Here is a 25,101-nt window from a genome sequence, read left to right on the forward strand (position 1 = left end):
GTAAATGGTGACAGATGATCTTGGCTTATGGGAAGAGGATTACCATTCACAAAATGAGGTGTGTAGAGATAAAGTTGGGAGAATTACTCAAGGGAGATAACTCTCGTTACGTATTTCTAGATGGCCCTTTGCTGTCCAAAATGATTGCTAATTGTAGTATTTTATATATAAAAAGGTGAAAGAAAAACAAACAGTGCTTCAGTTCTGTGTTTGTGCATATGCATACATTTATATGTATGAATAGGACAGTGTGCAGCGAATGCGGTTTTCTATACTTTGTCACAATCTGCTTCCTTCCTTTTTAAGTGTTTCTGTTTATATGTGTGTGTGTATAAATGCACATGTCTATAATTCTATTTTCTATGTATCTTTCTAAGTAAACATACACAAACAGATATATATCAGTCAAATACATAAGAATATTTTACACAAACACAAACACAAACTTTCACATTCCTCTCTTTTACATGCAGATACATATACACACACAGTGTTGAAGCGCTGCTTGATTTTTGTTTCACTGTTGACCTTTCACCATTCCACTTCCATCGGTGGATCACCCTTTCCTTTCTCATTCCTATGTTGTGACAGATAAATATACAAGAGTATTATTATAGTAGAAGATACACAATGCTCTCTTTGCCTCTTCCTTTTTCTCTCTCATTGCTATTACTTTCTCTCACTCTCCCTCAGTCATGGCTATTACTTTCACTACTTCTCCTTCACTGAATTACTATTTTGGCTCCTCTCTCTTCACCATTCATGCGTACTGCATGATTTTGGACAAATATATATATATATATATATGTATACAAATATATATATATATATATATGTGTATACAAATATATACAAACAATATGCTCATTATTATATTTGGAGATTATCTTGTAGATTATCAGACATGAGAAGACTATTCAATTGGGACTAATGAAACATTTTTACAAATAAACATAGAAGTGTCACAGTCGTTTTTATAAATATAATTTGGTTTACATTCTACATAAGCTTTAAATATCTTTGCTGTCTTTTGTAGAAATTTCTCCTGCTAAAGTGTGATGAAGAATTCCAGACATGACAGCATATATTGGTCTACTGTGTCTTCTACATTTACTGATCACCCTTGTACTGTCCATAGATATTACATACCATGTCAAGGAAGAAGACAGACCTCACACCTATATTGGAGACATTGCTGTTGACTCCAACTTATCACACCCTCTCACACATCAACAACACACTCTCATTACATTTACACAACTACAAAGGACAGTCGAGAGTGGGTCTCACTTATTTAATGTCACCAACTCAGGAAAACTATACACTACTCAAACACTGGATGCTGAGTCTCTGTGTACATACAACAAGGAATGTTCCAGAATAGTTAAAGTCGCAGTGAGGAAAGAAGAAACATTTATGAAAATTTTAAGGATAAAAATATTGATAGAAGACATCAATGACCATTCACCAGAATTTCCACAGAATGAAGTTGAGATTGAATTTTCTGAAAGAGACAGAAAAGGGGAAATGGTCTCCCTTCTAAATGCCATTGATCAGGATATTTCAGTCAAAAATTCTCAAATTACATATATAATTAAGAAAAGTAAAAGAGAACCATTTTCTCTCTCACTCACAAAACACAAAGGTATTTTCACACCTGAAATAATTCTAGAAGACAGATTAGACAGGGAAGTAAAAGACTCATATATGTTGACCCTAGAAGCTAAAGATGGAGGAAACCCTCCCAAAACAGCTACACTCAAGGTACACATATCAGTAATAGATGTCAATGATAACATACCTGTATTTTCACAGGAAGTATACAACATCTCTATAATTAATTCACATCAAAGACATTTACCAATTCTTACTTTAAAGGCCACAGATCAAGATTCTGGACAAAATGGAAAGATATCTTTTCACTTCAACCATAAAACGTCTCGAAATATTCAGAAATATTTTGCATTAAATGAGAAGTCTGGAGATCTATTTTTACGTGATAATTTTCATTTCAGTAAAAAGCAATCTTATAAATTATTTGTAGAAGCAAGAGATGGAGGGAAGCCACCAAAAAAGACTGTTGCAGCAGTTCAAATTAACATAATTAACAACAAAAATACTGCTCCATTGATAAATATTGATTTTGTATCTCCTTTATCAGAGAGTTCTGCAGCTGTTTCGGAAGCAAGTAAAATTGGTAGTTTTATAGCTTATGTTATGGTCACTGACACTGATAGTGGACCTAATGGTGAGGTTATCTGTGATTTAAAACATGATAAATTTAAACTTGCCAAAATAGATTCTAAAGAATATAAAATGATTGTTAAGGGCCCTCTTGACAGAGAAATGAGGGACCACTATAAAGTATCTATTGTGTGTCATGACATGGGGTCACCTCAACTAGAAAGTAAAAAATATTTCTCTGTCAAAGTAACTGATGTCAATGATGTAGAACCACATTTTACCAAAGAGACATTCCAATTCCTCACCTATGAAAACCAGAAAGTTGACTTCCCTATTGGCTTCATCAATGCTACAGACCCGGATCTTGGAGATGGAGGCCAACTTACATATTCTATCATCAATGATAACAACAATGATAACATTCCTTTCCAACTGACAAAATATGGATTCATTTCTACATCACAATCAATAGATCGAGAAATGAAAGACATCTATAAGTTCAAGGTTTTAGTGAAAGATAATGGAACACCTTCTCTCAATGACACTACCAATATTGTTATTGAGATTCTAGATAAAAATGATAATGCTCCGTATTTTACGTTTCCTAATAATGACCCTTACAATCTAGATGTCCACTACCATCCACACAGTAAGAAGGACATCACAATTCTGAGAGCATCTGACAAAGACACTGGAAACAATGCTTTCCTCACATATGGAATACTGAGATCCAATGATAAAAACCTGTTTACAGTGAACTCACACACTGGTGTGTTATCTTTCTCTCGCACAGTTTACCAAAATGATGCAGGAACATATGAGCTGCAGTTTATAGTGAAAGACGGTGGTACTCCAGTTCAATCAGTGACAACTGCTATCATACTAACACTGTTTGTTAGTAATGATACATCTCCAATGTTGACTGCTGTGCCATTCCAGTCTGGTCACGACCTGAATATGACTTGGGTAATTATCATTGTAGCAGCAGCTGTAATACTATCTGTGGCTATTGTAGTGTCCATAACACTGTGTGTTTTCAGATGTATTAATCACACAAATAACTCACCCACAACAGCAGAGAATCCCAACTTTCTCTCTCAGACTGAGATGAGACAATTACTGTATCAGACTAACAATCCTGTTGCAATAACGAGAAATGCAGAAGAGATATTTAACCGAAATCTTCAGACAATAAAATCTAAAAGTCAGTTTTTTCTGGAGATGGAACAGACACCAGATGAGTGGAAATTCTCAACAACCCAAAGAAGACTTCCACCTGTACCTCAGGTGAATATTATTTTACATCTCTTATATCCTTTTGATTATAAATACAAAAGTATTTAATCAATTATTGATGTGCATTCAAATATTTCTTTCAAATATCTATTTCAGATTCTCATGTGTATGAAATGTTTCATTCCTTTGTGACATTCTGAATTAATTGTTCTTTGGTGTCCTAGTGATAGCAAAATACAATATTCATTATCTAAATAGAATATGTTTTATATGAGAACTGTTTTATTAGGAGTCATCTGAACTTATATTGATATAAGATTCATTTTTCTATAATCGACAGAGATGTGATTCAATCCATAGTCAAGAACGTCGCACCAGTTCCATTATGTCTTACAACAGTGACACCTTAACATCCCAAAAGGACAGAGAAGCTAGCAAGAGTAATGGCAAGACTAAACCATATGATGAGATACCTGCAGAACCAGGTAACTTTTATCAAAACATAACATATAAATGTAATTGCCTTTATTACTGTCGGACAATATATAATGTTATGCTTAGTGTAATATAAGATCAATGATTCTATCTTTATATATTGGAGTTGTTATACTGAAATGTAATTTGTGTTTGTATATTTGATATTTTGCAGAATATACCAATGACAATCCAGTTGCAGCCACAATACTAAAGGGACAACAAATACAAGATACCTATCTACAGCCAACATAGTAGATGTTCCATGACTATTGTTAAATGATTCTCTCACACATCAAATCTTATACAATACTTTATATTCATATAAAAATATCAACTCTATGTCTCTTTCACACATCACATTTAAAGGGCCTTAAAGTAGAATCTATTATGACCCTTAATTTACAGTAAATATTTCAAAAATCCTACTCTTCATTACCAAAGAACATTGTTATAGAATATTTATTTTCCTCTCAGTTTTCTTTTAGCCATTTCACTAAACATTGGTTAATTCATTTGAGTCGTTCTAGAATGTTTAGTTATGGTAGCTTTTTTGATACCAATTCTCCCATTCATTATTATCATACTAAACTGTTTTCTAATATTTCCTTTTATATTCAGTTTTTCTTAAATTTTATTAATTAACAGCTACCAGTAATTTAGCACTGAATATTTACCTATATTGCTAACATACTAAAACTACCAGCTCATATTTGAAGTTGTCTTTGTTATTGATTTTCAAATGTTTCATATTTTATGAAATGTTACAGAAAATATGAGAAAATCATGTGCATTTAAATATTTTTAACTTGGAAATATTTTTGTTTCTCCTAATTTACTTAGTTTACAGTTTATCTATTCATGTAAACTTCTTAACTAAAGATTTCTTTTGTGACTTAATCTAAAAACAATTTCTTTCTGATAGAAATTCTGAATACATATTCTTTATAGTGAAGTTAATAACTCATTAAATATCAAGAAATATTATAAATCTAATATTTTAATACAAATCTCTTATTTCCTAGCATTAGATATATAAATTTAGTGTTTTTATTACATATCAGCTTTGAAGTTCCTTTTGTTTAACATGATTTCTGTTACTTGATGTGTTTGTGTGACACAGACCACATTGCAGTAATTTCCTATTGGATGAGAGAGATTTCCTATATTTCTTTCAATATTGAAAGTGAGGCTGATAGCTTTTTTCTTTGTTCATCATACACACAATTGTGTGTGTGTGTGTGAAGGACATAGAGTTGTAACTAGCACACACCAGCATCTGGCTAACATCTCACCTCCCACTACATACAGCAACTGTCACACTATTATATCAGCAGTTACACAGGAACAGCAGCAGCAGCAGCGGTAACACAGGAACACTACTACAACAGCAGTAGTACCACTATAATACCACTACAGCAGCAGCAGCAGCAGGAGTGGAACACTACAGCAGGATACACATCATCCATCACTCACAACTACAGTGAAGGATGAAACAATGCAGGTAAGTCTCCCTCTCTCTCTCTTTCTCTTTATTATCTTTTCATATTCATTATAACATTTATATTATTTGTGTTTCTAGTGAAAGACAGGGTAAGGATAATATCTAAAATGTCTGCCATGTTGTATATATACAGGGACTGGGACAGTGGAGGATCGAGAGATCTAGCCATCACTTCCACCATTAACAATAACTGCAGTAGTCATTGTAATATAATTACTTCTTGATGGACTAATTATTTTTATGTCAATATCACACATCTTACAAGAGATATTAAAATATATACTTTGTTATTATATATTATGTATGCAATATAGATGTAATATAATCTGAAGTAGACATGTATATATATATTTATCAATTTGTAGACAACATTTATTAATAACCAATAAGACTGGGTGTTAATAATGTATGTTATTATAGTTTCTATCTGTTTTGTCATAATTCACTAATTAAATCTAAATTTTTCTCTAGTTTTAATGAACTTTTATCAGATCATTAATATCCCTATGTATATATAACTTATTAAGTATCCATTATATATCTTTGTGTATAATAAACTAAGTATATTTCATCACCATCATTATTATTATGAAGATGTTGATAAATAAAATTTAGTGTAGTTTTGTTATTTTAAGGTATTTAGTGTGAGATATAAACTGATGATATTGTCATGTGTTGTTAAAATATATTAACTCTGACAACAAGAGATGAATGTTGTAGATTTGTTAAGAATTGATTAGAAAAAGTAACATCTTCTTTCTACAAACTATCATTCTTCACATTATTGTAGTTATTTAGTTAAAAAAAAAACAACAAAACAAATATATTATATGTAGCAGTATGACATAAAAACTAAGTATTGTATATACATAGTGATTTAAATGATTTTTATTACATTTCCCTGGATAAATTGATCTAAATATCTCGTAGATAATTTTTTCATTCATAACTTTCACTGAAATATTTTATAATCCCTATCTATATATCATTAAAATTTATTGTGAACTAATAGACAACATTTTATGATCTATTTTGTTGGTGTTATACCCCTCTGTCAAGTTTCAATGAAATGTTTTTCAATAAATTATTTGAATTCAAGTTTAATGTAAAGTATTTCTTGAAAATATTGGATTAATAATGCTACAAAATATTCTGTGTCAAATTATCAACACCTTTTGATCCACCTATTAAGTCTATGATAACAATGTTTCCATTTTCCCTTCAGAATTTGTGGATGCCGTATGCCATCCCTCATCAAACACACCTAAATATTTGTAGTCTTGAATACATACCCAGCTTTTGCTTTCCTCAGAATCAGTGTCAGTGGTATCAAGCACAGTACAAAGATCAGTAGAGACAATCAGTCCCCTTGGAAGATGCCCCTTCTACTTTCTACTGTCCCTAAACTTCTTCCGTATGACATCAAGTCTGTCCTCTAATTCCCCATACTTTTTCCAAGCAATCCTTATTATTATTATTGTTATCGTTATTGTTATTATCATTATTATTGTTATTATTATTATTATTGCATATGGATTTATCATAGAGTTTCTGTTATCAGTCACAGTGTTGTAACAAGCAATTTCAATATATTTCAAGATACTTGTTGTCCCATTTGAGTATATCAGTAAATATAAATTTTTAACAAAGCCATTAATCAATTCAGAAATTCTCAACATTGTGATTACATCATCATAGTTTTTAAAAATTACTCTAAATATACCTCTAGCTAAATATTGTGGATGGACATTTTTAAATTGTTCACTTCAGTCAAATGAAATGTTTTCAGATTTAATTAATAATACATACACAATGGTTATAATTATAGTTTATTTTATTAAATTTTATTTACTCTTTAAGTATTGTTGTTGTGTTTTGTAGAAATTTCTCCTGCTAAAGTGTGATGAAGAATTCCAAACATGACAGCATATATTGGTCTACTGTGTCTTCTACATTTACTGATCACCCTTGCACTGTCCACAGATATTACATACCATGTCAATGAAGAAGGCAGACCTCACACCTATATAGGAGACATTGCTGTTGACTCTAACTTATCACACCCTCTCACACATCAACAACACACTCTCGTTACATTTACACAACTACAAAGGGCAGTCGATAGTGGTTCTCACTTATTTAACGTCACCAACTCAGGAAAACTATACACTACTCAAACACTGGATGCTGAGTCTCTGTGTACATACAACAAGGAATGTTCCAGAATAGTTAAAGTAGCAGTGAGGAAAGGAAAAACTTTTATGAAGATTCTAAAAATTAAAATATTAATAGAAGACATCAATGACCATTCTCCAGAATTTCCACAGAATGAAGTTGAGATTGAATTTTCTGAGAAAGAGAGAAAAGGGGAAATGGTCTCCCTTCTAAATGCCATTGATCAGGATATTTCAGTCAAAAATTCTCAAATTACATATATGATTAAGAAAAGTAAAAGAGAACCATTTTCACTTTCTGTCACAAAACATGATGGTATTTTTATACCTAAACTCATTCTAGAAGACAGATTAGACAGGGAAGTAAAAGATTCATATATGTTGATCTTGGAAGCTAAAGATGGAGGGAATCCTCCCAAAACAGCTACACTCAAGGTACACATAACTGTGACAGATGTCAATGATAATACACCTGTATTTTCACAGAAACTCTACAACATTTCTGTAAGCAATTCACATCAAAGACACTTACCAATTCTTACTTTAAAAGCCACAGATCAAGATTCTGAGGATAATGGGAAAATTTCTTATCATTTCAACCATAAAACGTCTCGAAATGTCCAGAAATATTTTGTGTTAGATAAGAAAACTGGAGATTTATTTTTACATGACAAATTTCATTTTAGTAAAAAACAATCTTATAAATTATTTATTGAAGCAATGGATGGAGGTAAGCCACCAAAAAAGTCTGTTGCAGCAGTTCAGATTCAAATAATTAACAACAGAAATAATGTACCCATGATTAATATAGATTTTGTATCTCCTTTATCAGAGAGCTCAGCAACAGTTTCAGAAGACAGTGAAGTAGATAGTTTTATAGCTTATGTTATGGTCACTGACACTGATAGTGGACCTAATGGTGAGGTTATCTGTGATTTAAAACATGATAAGTTTAAACTTGCTAAAATAGATTCTAAAGAGTATAAAATGGTTATTAAAGGTCATCTTGACAGAGAAATAAGGGACCACTATAAAGTATCTATTGTGTGTCATGACATGGGGTCACCTCAACTAGAAAGTAAAAAATATTTCTCTGTCAAAGTAACTGATGTCAATGATGTAGAACCACATTTTACCAAAGAGACTTTCCAATTCCTCACCTATGAAAACCAGAAAGTTGACTTCCCTATTGGCTTCATCAATGCTACAGACCCTGATCTTGGAGATGGAGGCCAACTTACATATTCTATCATCAATGATAACAACAATGATAACATTCCTTTCCAACTGACAAAATATGGATTCATTTCTACATCACAATCAATAGATCGAGAAATGAAAGACATCTATAAGTTCAAGGTTTTAGTGAAAGATAATGGAACACCTTCTCTCAATGACACTGCCAATATTGTATTGAGATTCTAGATAAAAATGACAATGCTCCGTATTTTACGTTTCCTAATAATGACCCTTACAATCTCTTTCCTCAATATGGAATACTGAGATCCAATGATAAAAACCTGTTTACAGTGAACTCACCCACTGGTGTGTTATCTTTCTCTCGCACAGTTTTACCAAAATGATGCAGGAACATATGAGCTGCAGTTTATAGTGAAAGACGGGTGGTACTCCAGTCAATCAGCAACAACTCTGCTATCATACTAACACTGTTTGTTAGTAATGATACATCTCCAATGTTGACTGCTGTGCCATTCCAGTCTGGTCACGACCTGAATGACTGGGTAATTATCATTGTAGCAGTCAGCTGTAATACTATCTGTGGCTATTGTAGTGTCCATAACACTGTGTGTTTTCAGATGTATTAATCACACAAAACTCACCCACAACAGCAGAGAATCCCAACTTTCTCTCTCAGACTGAGATGAGACAATTACTGTATCAGACTAACATCCTGTTGCAATAACGAGAAATGCAGAAGAGATATTTAACCGAAATCTTCAGACAATAAAATCTAAAGTCAGTTTTTTCTGGGATGGAACAGACACCAGATGAGTGGAAATCTCAACAACAACACAAAGGAGACTTCCACCTGTGCCTCAGGTAAATATTATTTTACATCTCTGATATCCTTTTGATTATAAATACAAAAGTATTTAATCAATTATTGATGTGCATTCAAATATTTCTTTCAAATATCTATTTCAGATTCTCATGTGTATGAAACGTTTCGTTCCTTTGGTTAAAATTTCTGGCTTTTCTGTGACATTCTGAATTAATTGTTCTTTGTTGTCCTAGTGATAGCAAAACACAATATTCATTATCTAAATAGAATACACTTTATATAAGAAATGTTTTATTAGGAGTGATCTAAACTTGTATTGATATCAGATTCCTTTTTCTATAATCAACAGAGATGTGATTCAATCCATAGTCAAGAACGTCGCACCAGTTCCATCATGTCTTACAACAGTGACACCTTAACATCCCAAAAGGACAGAGAAGCTAGCAAGAGTAATGGCAAGACTAAACCATATGATGAGATACCTGCAGAACCAGGTAACTTTTACCGAAACATAACATATAAATGTAATTGCCTTTATTACTGTAGGACAATATATAATGTTATGCTTAGTGTAATATAAGATCAATGTTTCTATCTTTATATATTGGAGTTGTTATATTGAAATGTAATTTGTGTTTGTATATTTGATATTTTGCAGAATATACCAATGACAATCCAGTTGCATCCACAATACTAAAGGGACAACAAATACAAGATACCTATCTACAACCAACATAGTAGATGTTCCATGACTATTGTTAAATGATTCTCTCTCACACCAAATCTCATACAATACTATATATTCATATAAAAATATCAACTCTATGTTTCTTTCACACATCACACATAAAAGGCCTTACAGTGGCATCTACTATGACTCCCAATTTACATCTCTGATACATGAAATACAAGAAATGACTACATTACTTTAGTTATTTTATAAGATAGTTATTTTACTCTTAGTTTTGCTATAGAAGTTTCACTAAACATATATAAATTAATTAGGGTCATCCTAGAATTTTCAGTTATAGTATTTATTGGTTTGATATCACTTCTACCATTAATTAGTTTCATACTAACTTATACCATGGTTTTACATTTTTTTCCATTTTGTGTTTTGTTCACACCACTTTATCTTTTATATTCTGTGTATATTGAATTTTATTAATCGATTAATATCAGTATAGATGAATAACTGTTGGTGCCCACAAAATGCAATAAAGTGCTGTCACCTATATTCATAACATACTGAAATGATCTACTCATTTAAAAATTGAAATTGAAATGTTTTATATTTTATGAAATATGACATAGAAAATATCATGTGAACTTCTTAAATAATGAAATCTTTGATGACTTCTTCTAAAATCATTTTGTTTCTAATAGGAATCCTGAATATGTATTCTTATAGTGAAGTTATAAATAACCCATCAACTATCAAGAAATATTATTATAAATCTTATAGTTTAATACAAATATATGTAATGTAGTGTTTTGTTGAAGAAAAAATGTGATGTTCTTTCTGTTTAACATCATTTCTCTTGTTTGATGTGTTTGTGTAACACAGACAACATTGCAGTAATTTCCTATTGGATGAGAGAGATTTTCTATATTTCTTTCAATATTGAAAGTGAGGCTGATAGCTTTTTTCTTTGTTCATCATACACACAATTGTGTGTGTGTGTGTGTGTGTGTGGAGGACATAGAGTTGTAACTAGCACACACCAGCATCTGGCTAACATCTCACCTCCCACTACATACAGCAACTGTCACACTATTATATCAGCAGTTACACAGGAACAGCAGCAGCAGTAACACAGGAACACTACTACAACAGCAGCAGTACCACTATAATACCACTAGCAGTAGCAGCAGCAGTTGGAGTGGAACACTACAGCAGGATACACATCATCCATCACACACAACTACAGTGAAGGATTAAACAATGCAGTAAGTCTCCCCCTCTCTCTCTCTTCTTTCTTATATCTTTTCATATTCATTATAACATTTATATTATTTGTGTTCTAATGAAAGACAGGGTAAGGATAATATCTAAAATGTCTGCCATGTTGTATATATACAGGGACTGGGACAGTGGGGATCGAGAGATCTAGCCATCACTTCCACCATTAACAACAACAACTGCAGTAGTCATTGTAATACAATTACTTTGAACTGGATTACGTCTTTGAATCACACACACATGTATATATATATATATATTATATATATATATAGATATATATATATGTATTGCTACAATATATAGTACACATTATTTGTTTAAACTAGTCTAAATTAGATATATATATAAACATTTAGCTATCACAAAACATTGACTGATAGCCAACAAGACTGGGTGTTGATAATGTATGTTGATATAGTTCATATCTTTGTTCTCGCGATATATCCCTAATAAAATCCTAATTTTCTCTAGCTTTAATTAACTCTAACGGATCATTCATATCCTTATATATGTGTGTGTGTGTGTGTATGTAAATACATATATTTATAGATATATATCTACATATATATATATATATATATATATATATATATATGCCCTACTGAATATCCATTGTGTATTTTTTTGTATATAATAAACCAAGAATATTTATCCTCGTCAACACCATCATTATTATTATTATTATCATTATGTATTTTCCTCCTTTCAATTTACATCTACATTTCTTGCTAAGTGTCTTCCCGACTTCTTGGGCAAAGAAACTCATTGAATACATTTGGAGGCCATTTAGATCAACACATGCGATTGCTCATTTACAAAGCCAAGTTATGTAAAGATGTTGGTCAATATTATTTCGTGTAGATTTGTTATTTAAGATATTTAGTGTGATATATAAAGCAATTATATTGTCATGTGTTGTTAAAATATATTAATCCTGACAACAAAAGATGAATATTGAGAATTATTCAGATATAATATCATTTCTCTACAAATTAACAAACATTTCATTATTACAGTTGTTAATACGCCATTATGTAAACTGTTGGTCAATATTATTGTTCGTGTAAATTTGGTTATTTCAGATATTTAGTGTGATCTATAACGCATTATATTGGTCATTGTTGTTCAAATATATTAATCTGATAAAGAACACAAGATGAATATTGAGAATGACTCAAAGATAATATACATCATTTCTATATCTCTCTACAAATTAACCAACATTTCATTATTACAGTTGTTAATTCTATATATAATATAACAGAAATACTTATATATATAAAATCTAAATGTTATATGTAAATAGGGATTAAATTACTTTAATTACAATTAATTTGATAAGAAAGATATCTACATATTTCATGAAGATAATTATACATCTTTTTCCATCAAAAACATATAACTCCACCATTTTATAATTCCCATTTTTGTAAATTATTTCCACATAATTTTATAATCTATTCTTTGTCAGTTATTTGTGAAATAAGTCAACAAGACATCTTCTATCCAGGTTATTAGGTTTCTTAGATACACTTATCCTACATTTCTGTGAAACAGGTATATTATTATCAAATGTCTTTCAACCCCTTTCATACCAACTTGCCTCTAATTGTGCCAGGTTTATGATGAACTATTAACTTCCTTCTTAAAGTGCTTTAAATTAAAGCTTTCCATTCAATTTCATCTTGATTTGTGTTCCAATCACCAGATTCATTTTGACAAAGTTATTTACTAAATTTTTTGCTGTATTTTGAAATTGATCGAAACAAAAGCAATGTATTCCAACAGAAATACGGTAACAAAAGAGAGAAATTCCAACCAACAAGACACAATAAAGTACATTTAGTTATCATGTCCTTATCTTTCGCTCTGCAACCTAAACTTCATTAATTAAATATCTCGAGAGACTACTGTTCATTAATTTCACAATATATTTTACTTCTCTCTTTTGATTAGGACCTACCATCAGCTTAGATGGTAGGTCTAATTGTAGAATTAGACCTACCATCAGCTTAGAGTAGAATTGCTGTTGTTTTCATATTGTATATATCATTAATCTCCAAAGACTAAAATCTTTCTCTGTGATGTAAATTTAAAGGGTTTTAATATTTCCTTGTCAGAGTCTGCATTATTCAAGCTGTCAACATTCTGTCATCATTTCTGGTTTATTATATTCAGGATTACTTTATCAAGTATATTCATCTATTTGTAAGACTGTAGAATCAGATTTAAAGGTTGGGCTGCCTTTTACTACCACAGACAGAATGACCATATAAAAGTTCTTACATTGGCTCAGACCATCACTTTACATCACATATCAAAGTCTGGTTCTCAGCTAGATGGAGGCATGGTATAACTGCAACAATAACGTTATGTTTGTAAACTATTAGTTTAAAGTTTTAAGTTTAGCTTCAGGGAATATAACAAAGTACAATGAATAACATCTACACAATGACTGCTTTATTTTAGTTTATTTTATTGAATTTTATTTAGACTTTCAATGTCTGTTATGTTTTGTAGAAAACTCTCCTGCTAAAGTGTGATGAAGAATTCCAGACATGACACCATATATTGGTCTACTGTGTCTTCTACCTTTACTGATCACCCTTGTACTGTCCATAGATATTGCATACCATGTCAAGGAAGAAGACAGACCTCACACCTATATAGGAGACATTGCTGTTGACTCCAACTTATCACATCCTCTCACGCATCAACAACACACTCTCATTACATTTACACAACTACAAAGGACAGTCGAGAGTGGTTCTCACTTATTTAATGTCACCAACTCAGGAAAACTATACACTACTCAAACACTGGATGCTGAGTCTCTCTGTACATACAACAAGGAATGTTACAGAACTGTGAAGGTGGCAGTGAGGAAAGGAAAAACGTTTATGAAGATTCTAAGGATAAAAATATTAATAGAAGACATCAATGACCATTCTCCAGAGTTTCCACAGAATGAAGTTGAAATTGAATTTCTCGAAAGCCAATTTAAAGGTACTAAAATCTCACTTTTAAATGCCATTGATCAAGATATTTCAATAAAGAATTCTCAAATTACATATATGCTAAAAAAAAGTAAAAGAGAACCATTTTCTCTCTCAGTCACAAAACAGGATGGTATTTTTATACCTGAACTGACTTTAGCAGATAAATTAGACAGGGAACTAAAATATTCATATATGTTGACACTGGAAGCTAAAGATGGAGGAAACCCTGCCAAAACAGCTACACTCAAGGTACACATATCTGTAACAGATGTCAATGATAACACACCTGTATTTTCACAGAAACTCTACAACATCACTATAAGTAATTCACATCAAAGACATTTACCAATTCTTACTTTAAAAGCCACAGATCGAGATTCTGGAGACAATGGAAAGATTTCTTATCATTTCAACCATAAAACATCTCAAAATGTCCAGAAATATTTTGTATTAGATAAGAAAACTGGAGATTTATTTTTACATGATAATTTTCATTTCAGTAAAAGGCAATCTTATAAATTATTCATTGAAGCGCAGGATGGCGGCAACCCTCCTCTAAAGACAGTAGCTAGAGTTCACATTTATGTGATTAATAATAGGAATGCTGCTCCATTGATAAACATAGATTTTGTATCTCCTTTATCAAAGAGCTCAGCAGCAGTTTCAGAAGACAGTGAAGTAGATAGTTTTATAGCTTATGTTATGGTCACTGACAATGATAGTGGACCTAATGGTGAGGTTATCTGTGATTTAAAACATGATAAGTTTAAACTTGCCAAAATAGATTCTAAAGAGTATAAAATGATTGTTAAGGGCCATCTTGACAGAAATAAGGGACCACTATAAAGTATCTATTGTGTGTCATGACATGGGGTCACCTCAACTAGAAAGTAAAAAATATTTCTCTGTCAAAGTAACTGATGTCAATGATGTAGAACCACATTTTACCAAAGAGACATTCCAATTCCTCACCTATGAAAACCAGAAAGTTGACTTCCCTATTGGCTTCATCAATGCTACAGACCCTGATCTTGGAGATGGAGGCCAACTTACATATTCTATCATCAATGATAACAACAATGATAACATTCCTTTCCACTGACAAAATATGGATTTATTTCTACACACAACCATATAGATCGAGAAATGAAAGACATCTATAAGTTCAAGGTTTTAGTGAAAGATAATGGAACACCTTCTCTCAATGACACTGCCAATATTGTTATTGAGATTCTAGATAAAATGACAATGCTCCGTATTTTACGTTTCCTAATAATGACCCTTACAATCTCGATGTCCACTACCATCCACACAGTAAGAAGGACATCACAATTCTGAGAGCATCTGACAAAGACACTGGAAACAATGCTTTCCTCACATATGGAATACTGAGATCCAATGATAAAAACCTGTTTACAGTGAACTCACACACTGGTGTGTTTATCTTTCTCTCGCACAGTTTACCAAAATGATGCAGGAACATATGAGCTGCAGTTTATAGTGAAAGACGGTGGTACTCCAGTTCAATCAGCAACAACTGCTATCATACTAACACTGTTTGTTAGTAATGATACATCTCCAATGTTGACTGCTGTGCCATTCCAGTCTGGTCACGACCTGAATATGGACTTGGGTAATTATCATTGTAGCAGCAGCTGTAATACTATCTGTGGCTATTGTAGTGTCCATAACACTGTGTGTTTTCAGATGTATTAATCACACAAATAACTCACCCACAACAGCAGAGAATCCCAACTTTCTCTCTCAGACTGAGATGAGACAATTACTGTATCAGACTAACAATCCTGTTGCAATAACGAGAAATGCAGAAGAGATATTTAACCGAAATCTTCAGACAATAAAATCTAAAAGTCAGTTTTTTCTGGAGATGGAACAGACACCAGATGAGTGGAAATTCTCAACAACACAAAGGAGACTTCCACCTGTGCCTCAGGTAAATACTATTTTACATCTCTGATATCCTTTTGATTATAAATACAAAAGTATTTAATCAATTATTGATGTGCATTCAAATATTTCTTTCAAATATCTATTTCAGATTCTCATGTGTATGGAACGTTTCGTTTCTTTGGTTAAAATTTCTGGCTTTTCTGTGACATTCTGAATTAATTGTTCAGATATTTTCGGTTTGAATGGCAGTTTTTTCTAGCGGTGTCATATGAAATTGTCACCCATAATTATGACCCTAGTATCGATCTATTGCATTTCAATCTATTTTAGGGTTAGGGGTGGGGGAAGGGTATCTTCTTTTCTTCACAAATGTAAATAAACCCAATCTGTTTCTTAAACGAGGGACATATTCATACGGCACAGAATGTTGTTTACCTTAATGGACGTCAGTGATTGGTTGAAATTGCAGAAATTGAAGAAAAAAACAAAAAATACCTTACAAACTGTAGAATTTTCTCAATAAAGCCAAGAGAAAAAGATGTTTTATAAACACTCTCTACCAGTATACGAAGTTTAACATTTTTTAGTTACCTAGAAATTATGATAAAAACTGCCGTTCAAACCGAAAAGATCCAATTGTTCTTTAATGTCTTTGTGATAGCAAAGCACAATATTCATTATCTAAATGGAATACACTTTATATAAGAACTGTTTTATTAGGAGTGATCTAAACTTGTATTGATATAAGATTCCTCTTTCTATAATCCACAGAGATGTGATTCAATCCATAGTCAAGGACGTCGTACCAGTTCCATCATGTCTTACAACAGTGACACCTTAACATCCCAAAAGGACAGAGAAGCTAGCAAGAGTAATGGCAAGACTAAACCATATGATGAGATACCTGCAGAACCAGGTAACTTTTATCAAAACATAACATATAAATGTAATTGCCTTTATTACTGTAGGACAATATATAATGTTATGCTTAGTGTAATATAAGATCAATGTTTCTATCTTTATATATTGGAGTTGTTATATTGAAATGTAATTTGTGTGTTTGTATATTTGATATTTTGCAGAATATACCAATGACAATCCAGTGGCAGCCACAATACTAAAGGGACAACAAATACAAGATACCTATCTACAGCCAACATAGTAGATGTTCCATGACTATTGTTAAATGATTCTCTCACACACCAAATCTTATACAATACTATATATTCATATAAAAATATCAACTCTATGTCTCTTTTACACATCACATTTAAAGGGCCTTAAAGTAGAATCTATTATGACCCTTAATTTACAGTAAATATTTCAAAAATCCTACTCTTCATTACCAAAGAACATTGTTATAGAATATTTATTTTCCTCTTGTTTTCTTTTAGCCATTTCACTAAACATTGGTTAATTCATCTGAGTCGTTCTAGAATGTTTAGTTATAGTAGCTTTTTGATACCAATTCTCCCATTCATTATTATCATACTAAATTATTTTCTGTTTTTCTTTTATATTCAGTTTTTCTAAAATTTTATTAACAGTTACTGCTAATTTAGATATAACAATTCACCTATATTGCCAACATACTAAAACTACCAGCTCACATTTGAAGTTTTCTTAGGTATTGATTTTCAAATGTTTCATATTTTATGAAATATTACAGAAAATATGAGAAAATCATGTGCATTTAAATATTTTTAACTTGGAAATATTTTTGTTTCTCCTAATTTACTTAGTTTACAGTTTATCTATTCATGTAAACTTCTTAACTAAAGATTTCTTTTGTGACTTAATCTAAAAACAATTTCTTTCTGATAGAAATTCTGAATACATATTCTTTATAGTGAAGTTAATAACTCATTAAATATCAAAAGATATTATAAATCTAATATTTTAATACAAATTTCTTATTTCCTAGCATTAGATATATAAATGTAGTGTTTTTATTAAATAGAAAAAGTGATGTTGCCTCTGTTTAACATGAATTCTGTTGTTTGATGTGTTTGTGTGACACAGACAACATTGCAGTAATTTCCTATTGGATGAGAGAGATTTTCTATATTTCTTTCAATATTGAAAGTGAGGCTGATAGCTTTTTTCTTTGTTCATCATACACACAATTGTGTGTGTGTGTGTGGAGGACATAGAGTTGTAACTAGCACACACCAGCATCTGGCTAACATCTCACCTCCCACTACATACAGCAACTGTCACACTATTATATCAGCAGTTACACAGGAACAGCAGCAGCCAGCTGCAGTAACACAGGAACACTACTACAACAGCAGCAGTATACCACTATAATACACACAGCAGCATAGCAGCAGCAGTTGGAGTGGAACACTACAGCAGGATACACATCATCCATCACACACAACTACAGTGAAGGATTAAACAATGCAGGTAAGTCTCTCTCTCTCTCTCTCTTTTCTCTTTATTATCTTTTCATATTCATTATAACATTTATATTGTTTGTGTTTCTAATGAAAGACAGGGTAAGGATAATATCTAAAATGTCTGCCATGTTGTATATATACAGGGACTGGGACAGTGGAGGATCGAGAGATCTAGCCATCACTTCCACCATTAACTACAATAACTGCAGTAGTCATTGTAATATAATTACTTCTTGATGGACTAATTATTTTTATGTCAAAATCACACATTTAACAAGAGATATTAAACTATATATTTTGTTATTATATATTACGTATGCAATATAGGTGCAATATAATCTGAAGTAGATGTGTATATATATATTTATCAATTTGTAGACAACATTTATTAATAACCATTAAAACTGGGTTTTAATAATGTCCGTTATTATAGTTGGTATCTTTTTTGTCAGAATTAATTCACTAATTAAATCTAAATCTTTCTCTAGTTTTAATGAACTTTTACCAGATCATTAATATCCCTATGTATATATACCTTATTAAGTATCAGTTATATATATCATTGTGTATAATAAACTAAGTATCTTTCATCACCATCATTATTATTATGAAGATGTTGATAAATAAAATTTAGTGTAGTTTTCTTCAGGATCTCATTCCTTGATTAGGGTACTCTTGTCTAGCTAAATGTTGTATGTTTTCAAGAGCTTTTCTTTAAAGAACGTGGCTTTAGCACATTTCTCAAGGCGAAACTCCATTTCAATATTGTCACTAATTTAACAATAAAAGTCATTCCAGTTATTAATCACATTTTGTGAAAACCTCAAGATCATCCATATAAAGTGGGCTATTGATTGATCTGTCATATTCTGTACCCATGTCTTGTGTCATTCAACAGCTTACTTACAAGAATAAGAGCCAGGTGGTATTAGAGAATCACATTGTATCAGTGTCACCAGCATTCACAGAACTTGTCTTTGAATCTGATATTCAGTTTGTCTTCTAGAGCTTCATATTATTTGATAGAAAATTTGCTATAACTGAAGAGATTATATAAATTTCCAAGCATTTCTATCTAATGCTTTTTTATAATCAATCCATTCAATGAAAAAATGTTTGTGTTATTTGTGGCATTCCTTTGGAATTATTTTATTGATTAAAAGCTGGTCTGCACACCCATACAAGCCACATTTACAGCCACTGTGTTTATTGGGGACTGTTTCTTTATCCATTTGAAAGTTATATATGTGTTCAATAACAATGAATGTTAGTATTTTCTACATGGTTGTTTTTGGTGGATAGTTTTAGAGGTTTTTAGTCTAATTGCTTTTGGAAGGTATCTTACCCCATTTACTAGCGAGGGAGAAATTTTCTGATGGTCTTCATCATTTAATGCCAGTTTTCCATACAGGCATGAATTGGACAGTTTGAAGGGAGCTGGTATGGTCAAGAGCTACACCAAGCTGCATTGTCTGTTATGGTATGGTTTTTATTGCTGGATGCCCTGCCTAACACCACTCACTTTACAGAGTGTGCTTTTCATATGGCACCAATACCATGCTTTTTGCATGGTACCAGCACTGACAGTGTCACATGGCACTGGCACTGACAACGTCACTGTGTAACTTGTTCCCTTTCCAGCTGAAGGTGTTTTTGTCTTGCAACTTCCTCAGTGACCTTGTTGGTTCTAATGCCAGTCATGCACAATAATATTAAACAGCTAGATCACTCCCTCCTGGAATTGAAGGAGAGCATTCAGCCAGCAATTATGGACTCTCATTTGGTGATTTCCACTTACCAGGTTTTCTCAGTACAATCCTGACATCTTCAATAGAAACCCCTTCATATATCCATTCTATATTATGCTCAGTATCTCTGACTTGCTAGTGAATCCATGTTCTTCCCAGATTAATTTCTAAAACTTTTGTATTTCTTCCTCGGTGGATGTGGTTTTAATAGTTGTATTAACTTTTGCAATTTTCTTTCACAGTTTATAGAATTGTTTTGTAACAAACTGTTTTCCTTGAAGATGTTTGACCATTTTTCAGGCCTCTTTTATACATCTTGCTTTTGTTTGAATCATTTGCTTGATTTTGTTCCCAAATTGCTTCATCAATTTCATTTGACCTTCTTATGCCATATTTTCTTTCCACTTTCTTAGCTTTTGGTACCTTAACATTTTTTTTTGCTCTTTATATTCTTTAGCATTTCAATATCGGATCTAAGTACATTAATTTTATTTCTAATTCTCCCTTGCCATGATGGTTTCCTGTTCGTCTGTTCAGTCTTTCTATTTATTTGAATCCCACAAAATCCAGTGGTCATTGAAGTTGCAGCATTGAGGAGATTATTCAGTGAGATGGATTTTATGAATGCATATTCCTTACTTATGATTCTACCATATTTTGTTGCAATTCTCATGGAGACCATTGTGATCTCACATTTCAGTGTTTCACATTCATACACTCTGACAGAACTTTTGTCCTGAGATTATCATATTCAGTCTCTTACCACTCCCAGTGTAATCAATTTCATTTACATCAGCCCCAGTGGTAAATTCTTGAGATACCTCTTTTGGGGTGTTTTGCACTATAATTTGTTTTCTCATTTGTATGGCCTTAGGCCTCAATATCTATTTGAATTTGTTTGATATTTATGTCAGTCAACAGCTTATTCTTTATGATGGTCCTGCAAACATTAGCTGATTTCCTGCTATCTGTATTTTATCTGTTGATATGATTTTTTTCTTTCTTCAGTCTAACTTTGTTTTGTATTCAGTCTACCTAACGGAAAATACATTCTAGAATGGGCAGGTTTTCTTCCTTTGTGCATCTAGTTTTATAACATGTTGATGGTATGCACGAAGGGGCCATTGTCTTAAGGTATCTCTCTAAAAAAGCAATCATGTTGCGTGTTTTGGAAAGAGATCAACCCATTAGCAATCTCGTCCACTTTAGATTGGTTTGACTCTTAGAAACGTGTTCTTTTCTACTACTAAGACCAATACAGGATGTGTTATCTTTTGTAGACATTTTCTTTGTACTTCAATAATCATCATCATCATCATCATCATCATCAACAACAACATTATTGCTATTAAGAACATGGAGAGCTGGCAAAAACATTAGCACTCTGAGCATATTACTATGTGGCATTTTTTCCTGCTTTAAGTTAGGGTTCAAATAGCACCAAGGTTGGCATTGCCTTCCATCCTTTTGGGGAAAATAAAATAAGTACTGGCTGAGCAATCAGCTTACACCTCGCTGAAATTCCTGGCCTCATACCAAAAATTGAAACCATTATTATAATTATTATCATCATTATCATTATTATTATTATTGCATATGGCTTTAAAATAGAGTTTCTGTTATCAGTCACAGTGTTGCAACAAGCAATTTCAATATAATTCAAGATATTTAATGTCCCATTTCAGTATATCAGTAAATATTAATTTTTAACAAAGCCATTCAGAAATTATCAACATTTCAAAGGACCTCACTACTCTTCTTCAGCTATTCTCCATCTCCATCTCCAAATACTTGCTCACTGCTACCCCAGGGTTTTACCACTCACTGATCCCTTTCCCTGAAACTCGGCTTCTTTGGCAATGTCCTGCCACTTATATTATGACCTTCGACCCTCAAGGGTATACCCTGGTACTCGCCACCATCTATATCTCTCTTCTTTTACTCAACCATTCCATTTATATCATGATCCCTGTCCCTGTGAGTATACCTGGCACTTTGGTGCCACCATCTCTATCCTGCTGCCTCCCACTCTCTCTCTCTCCTTCTCCTGCTCTTTCCTCAGGTTGTGTAACAACGTATCTCCTTTACAGCAGCACACCTATTTCTGTCCTCATTTCTGATCTCTCTCCCCCACCCCTGGCCAAGTAAGCTTGTACTTCATCTACAGCAAGACACCTATTTCTGTATCTCTGTCTCACTATCACTTTTCATCATCTGAGAAAAGATCACCTCCTCCAATGCACCCTCCTCTCTCAAAATATTTTTGTCTTGCAGGTTACTCAGTGACCCTGTTAGTGTAGGTGCCACTTAAAAAGCATCCAGTCCAAACAGTAAAGTGGTTGGTATTTCGAAGGGCATCCAGCTGTAAAGACCTTGCGAAAACTGACCTTGCCTGTGCTTGTGCCATGTAAAGACCACTCTGCTGGGTGGTTGGTGTTAGGAAGGGCATCCAGCTATAAAAACTTTGCTTAAGCAGATTTCAGCTCCTATCTAACCATTCCACCATGCCAGCCTGGAATGCAGACATTAAATGGTGCTGATATAGCGAATATTCACTTAGTCTTTTCCAAGAGGGTAACCCTTGCTAAATATTCAGGATTAACATTTTAAGGGAGTGTATTCAGATCTAATTAATAATACTTACATGATGACTATTAAAATTATAATTATTTTATTGAATTTTGTTTAGCCTTTAAATATCATTGTTGTCTTTTATAGCAATTTCTCCTGTTGAAATGTGATGAAGAATTCCAGACATGACACCATATATTGGTCTACTGTGTCTTCTACATTTACTGATCACCCTTGTACTGTCCATAGATATTACATACCATGTCAAGGAAGAAGACAGACCTCACACCTATATAGGAGACATTGCTGTTGACTCCAACTTATCACACCCTCTCACACATCAACAACACACTCTCATTACATTACACACTACAAAGGACAGTCGAGAGTGGGTTCTCACTTATTTAATGTCACCAACTCAGGAAAACTCTATACACTACTCAAACACTGGATGCTGAGTCTCTGTGTACATACAACAAGGAATGTTCCAGAACAGTTAAAGTCGCAGTGAGGAAAGGAACAACTTTTATGAAAATTTTAAGGATAAAAATATTAATAGATGACATCAATGATTATTCCCCAGAATTTCCACAGAATGAAGTTGAAATTGCATTTTCTGAGACAGACAGTAAAGGAACTAGAATATCTCTTCCAAATGCAATTGATAAAGATATTTCAATAAAAAATTCTCAAATTACGTATACAATTAAGAAAAGTAAGAGAGAACCATTTTCTCTCTCTGTTACAAAACACAAAGGTATTTTCACACCTGAAATAATTCTGGAAGACAAATTAGACAGGGAACTCAAAGATTCATATATGTTGACCTTGGAAGCTAAAGATAGAGGGAACCCTCCCAAAACAGCTACACTGAAGATACACATATCTGTAACAGATGTTAATGATAACATACCTGTATTTTCACAGGAAGTCTACAACATCACTATAAATAGTTCACATCAAAGACATTTACCATTCCTTACTTTAAAAGCCACAGATCAAGATTCTGGACAAAATGGAAAGATTTCTTTTCATTTCAACCATAAAACGTCTCGAACTGTCCAGAAATATTTTGTATTAGATAAGAAAACTGGAGATCTATTTTTACATGATAATTTTCATTTTAGTAAAAAGCAGTCTTATAAATTATTTGTAGAAGCAAGAGATGGAGGGAAGCCACCAAAAAAACTGTTGCCACTGTTCAAATTCACATAATTAACAACAAAAATACTGCTCCATTGATAAATATAGATTTTGTATCTCCTTTATCAGAGAGTTCAGCAGCAGTTTCAGAATCAAGTAAAATTGGTAGTTTTATAGCTTATGTTATGGTCACTGACACTGATAGTGGACCTAATGGTGAGGTTATCTGTGATTTAAAACATGATAAATTTAAACTTGCCAAAATAGATTCTAAAGAATATAAAATGATTGTTAAGGGCCATCTTGACAGAGAAATAAGGGACCACTATAAAGTATCTATTGTGTGTCATGACATGGGGTCACCTCAACTAGAAAGTAAAAATATTTCTCTGTCAAAGTAACTGATGTCAATGATGTAGAACCACATTTTACCAAGAGACATTCCAATTCCTCACCTATGAAAACCAGAAAGTTGACTTCCCTATTGGCTTCAATCAATGCTACAGACCCTGATCTTGGAGATGGAGGCCAACTTACATATTCTATCATCAATGATAACAACAATGATAACATTCCTTTCCAACTGACAAAATATGGATTTATTTCTACATCACAATCAATAGATCGAGAAATGAAAGACATCTATAAGTTCAAGGTTTTAGTGAAAGATAATGGCACCTTCTCTCAATGACACTGCCAATATTGTTATTGAGATTCTAGATAAAAATGATAATGCTCCGTATTTTACGTTTCCTAATAATGACCC

At 32.5% G+C, this 25,101-nt stretch overlaps 2 protein-coding genes and 1 long non-coding RNA gene across 3 annotated transcripts in view; all 3 read left to right on the forward strand.

The window, feature by feature from the left end:
- Positions 1 to 25,101, forward strand: part of LOC115218938 (cadherin-related tumor suppressor-like) — a 59,540-nt gene that overhangs the window by 16,030 nt on the left and 18,409 nt on the right. The window contains exons 8-21 of the mRNA XM_029788960.2: positions 1,073 to 3,471; positions 3,761 to 3,905; positions 4,070 to 4,148; positions 5,477 to 5,487; positions 7,382 to 8,982; positions 9,945 to 10,089; positions 13,518 to 13,538; positions 14,184 to 14,567; positions 14,676 to 15,293; positions 16,020 to 16,193; positions 16,303 to 16,514; positions 17,243 to 17,387; positions 22,307 to 22,313; positions 23,615 to 24,363. Coding sequence (XP_029644820.2) covers positions 1,073 to 3,471; positions 3,761 to 3,905; positions 4,070 to 4,148; positions 5,477 to 5,487; positions 7,382 to 8,982; positions 9,945 to 10,089; positions 13,518 to 13,538; positions 14,184 to 14,567; positions 14,676 to 15,293; positions 16,020 to 16,193; positions 16,303 to 16,514; positions 17,243 to 17,387; positions 22,307 to 22,313; positions 23,615 to 24,363 — 6,690 coding nt within the window. The remainder of the gene's footprint in view (positions 1 to 1,072; positions 3,472 to 3,760; positions 3,906 to 4,069; positions 4,149 to 5,476; positions 5,488 to 7,381; positions 8,983 to 9,944; positions 10,090 to 13,517; positions 13,539 to 14,183; positions 14,568 to 14,675; positions 15,294 to 16,019; positions 16,194 to 16,302; positions 16,515 to 17,242; positions 17,388 to 22,306; positions 22,314 to 23,614; positions 24,364 to 25,101) is intronic.
- On the forward strand, positions 9,599 to 10,606 carry LOC118766106. The gene is made up of 3 exons (XR_005002032.1): positions 9,599 to 9,633; positions 9,945 to 10,089; positions 10,254 to 10,606. It is a non-coding gene; the product is annotated as an uncharacterized LOC118766106 (long non-coding RNA).
- LOC115218939 lies at positions 16,193 to 17,711 on the forward strand. Its single transcript, XM_029788961.2, has 3 exons — positions 16,193 to 16,514; positions 17,243 to 17,387; positions 17,554 to 17,711. Exons 1-3 carry the CDS (start codon positions 16,335 to 16,337, stop codon positions 17,631 to 17,633), a joined length of 405 nt encoding a protein of 134 aa, XP_029644821.1. The 5' UTR covers positions 16,193 to 16,334; the 3' UTR covers positions 17,634 to 17,711.

This window comes from Octopus sinensis, linkage group LG14 (assembly GCF_006345805.1).
Source record: "Octopus sinensis linkage group LG14, ASM634580v1, whole genome shotgun sequence".
NCBI lineage: Eukaryota > Metazoa > Mollusca > Cephalopoda > Octopoda > Octopodidae > Octopus > Octopus sinensis.

Coding starts and splice junctions, on each gene's coding strand:
- LOC115218939 (XM_029788961.2), top strand. CDS start 16,335: ATGAGACAATTACTGTATCAGACTAACAATCCTGTTGCAATAACGAGA. Junction 16,515..17,242: donor GACTTCCACCTGTGCCTCAG/GTAAATACTATT, acceptor TATAATCCACAG/AGATGTGATTCAATCCATAG. Junction 17,388..17,553: donor TGAGATACCTGCAGAACCAG/GTAACTTTTATC, acceptor GATATTTTGCAG/AATATACCAATGACAATCCA.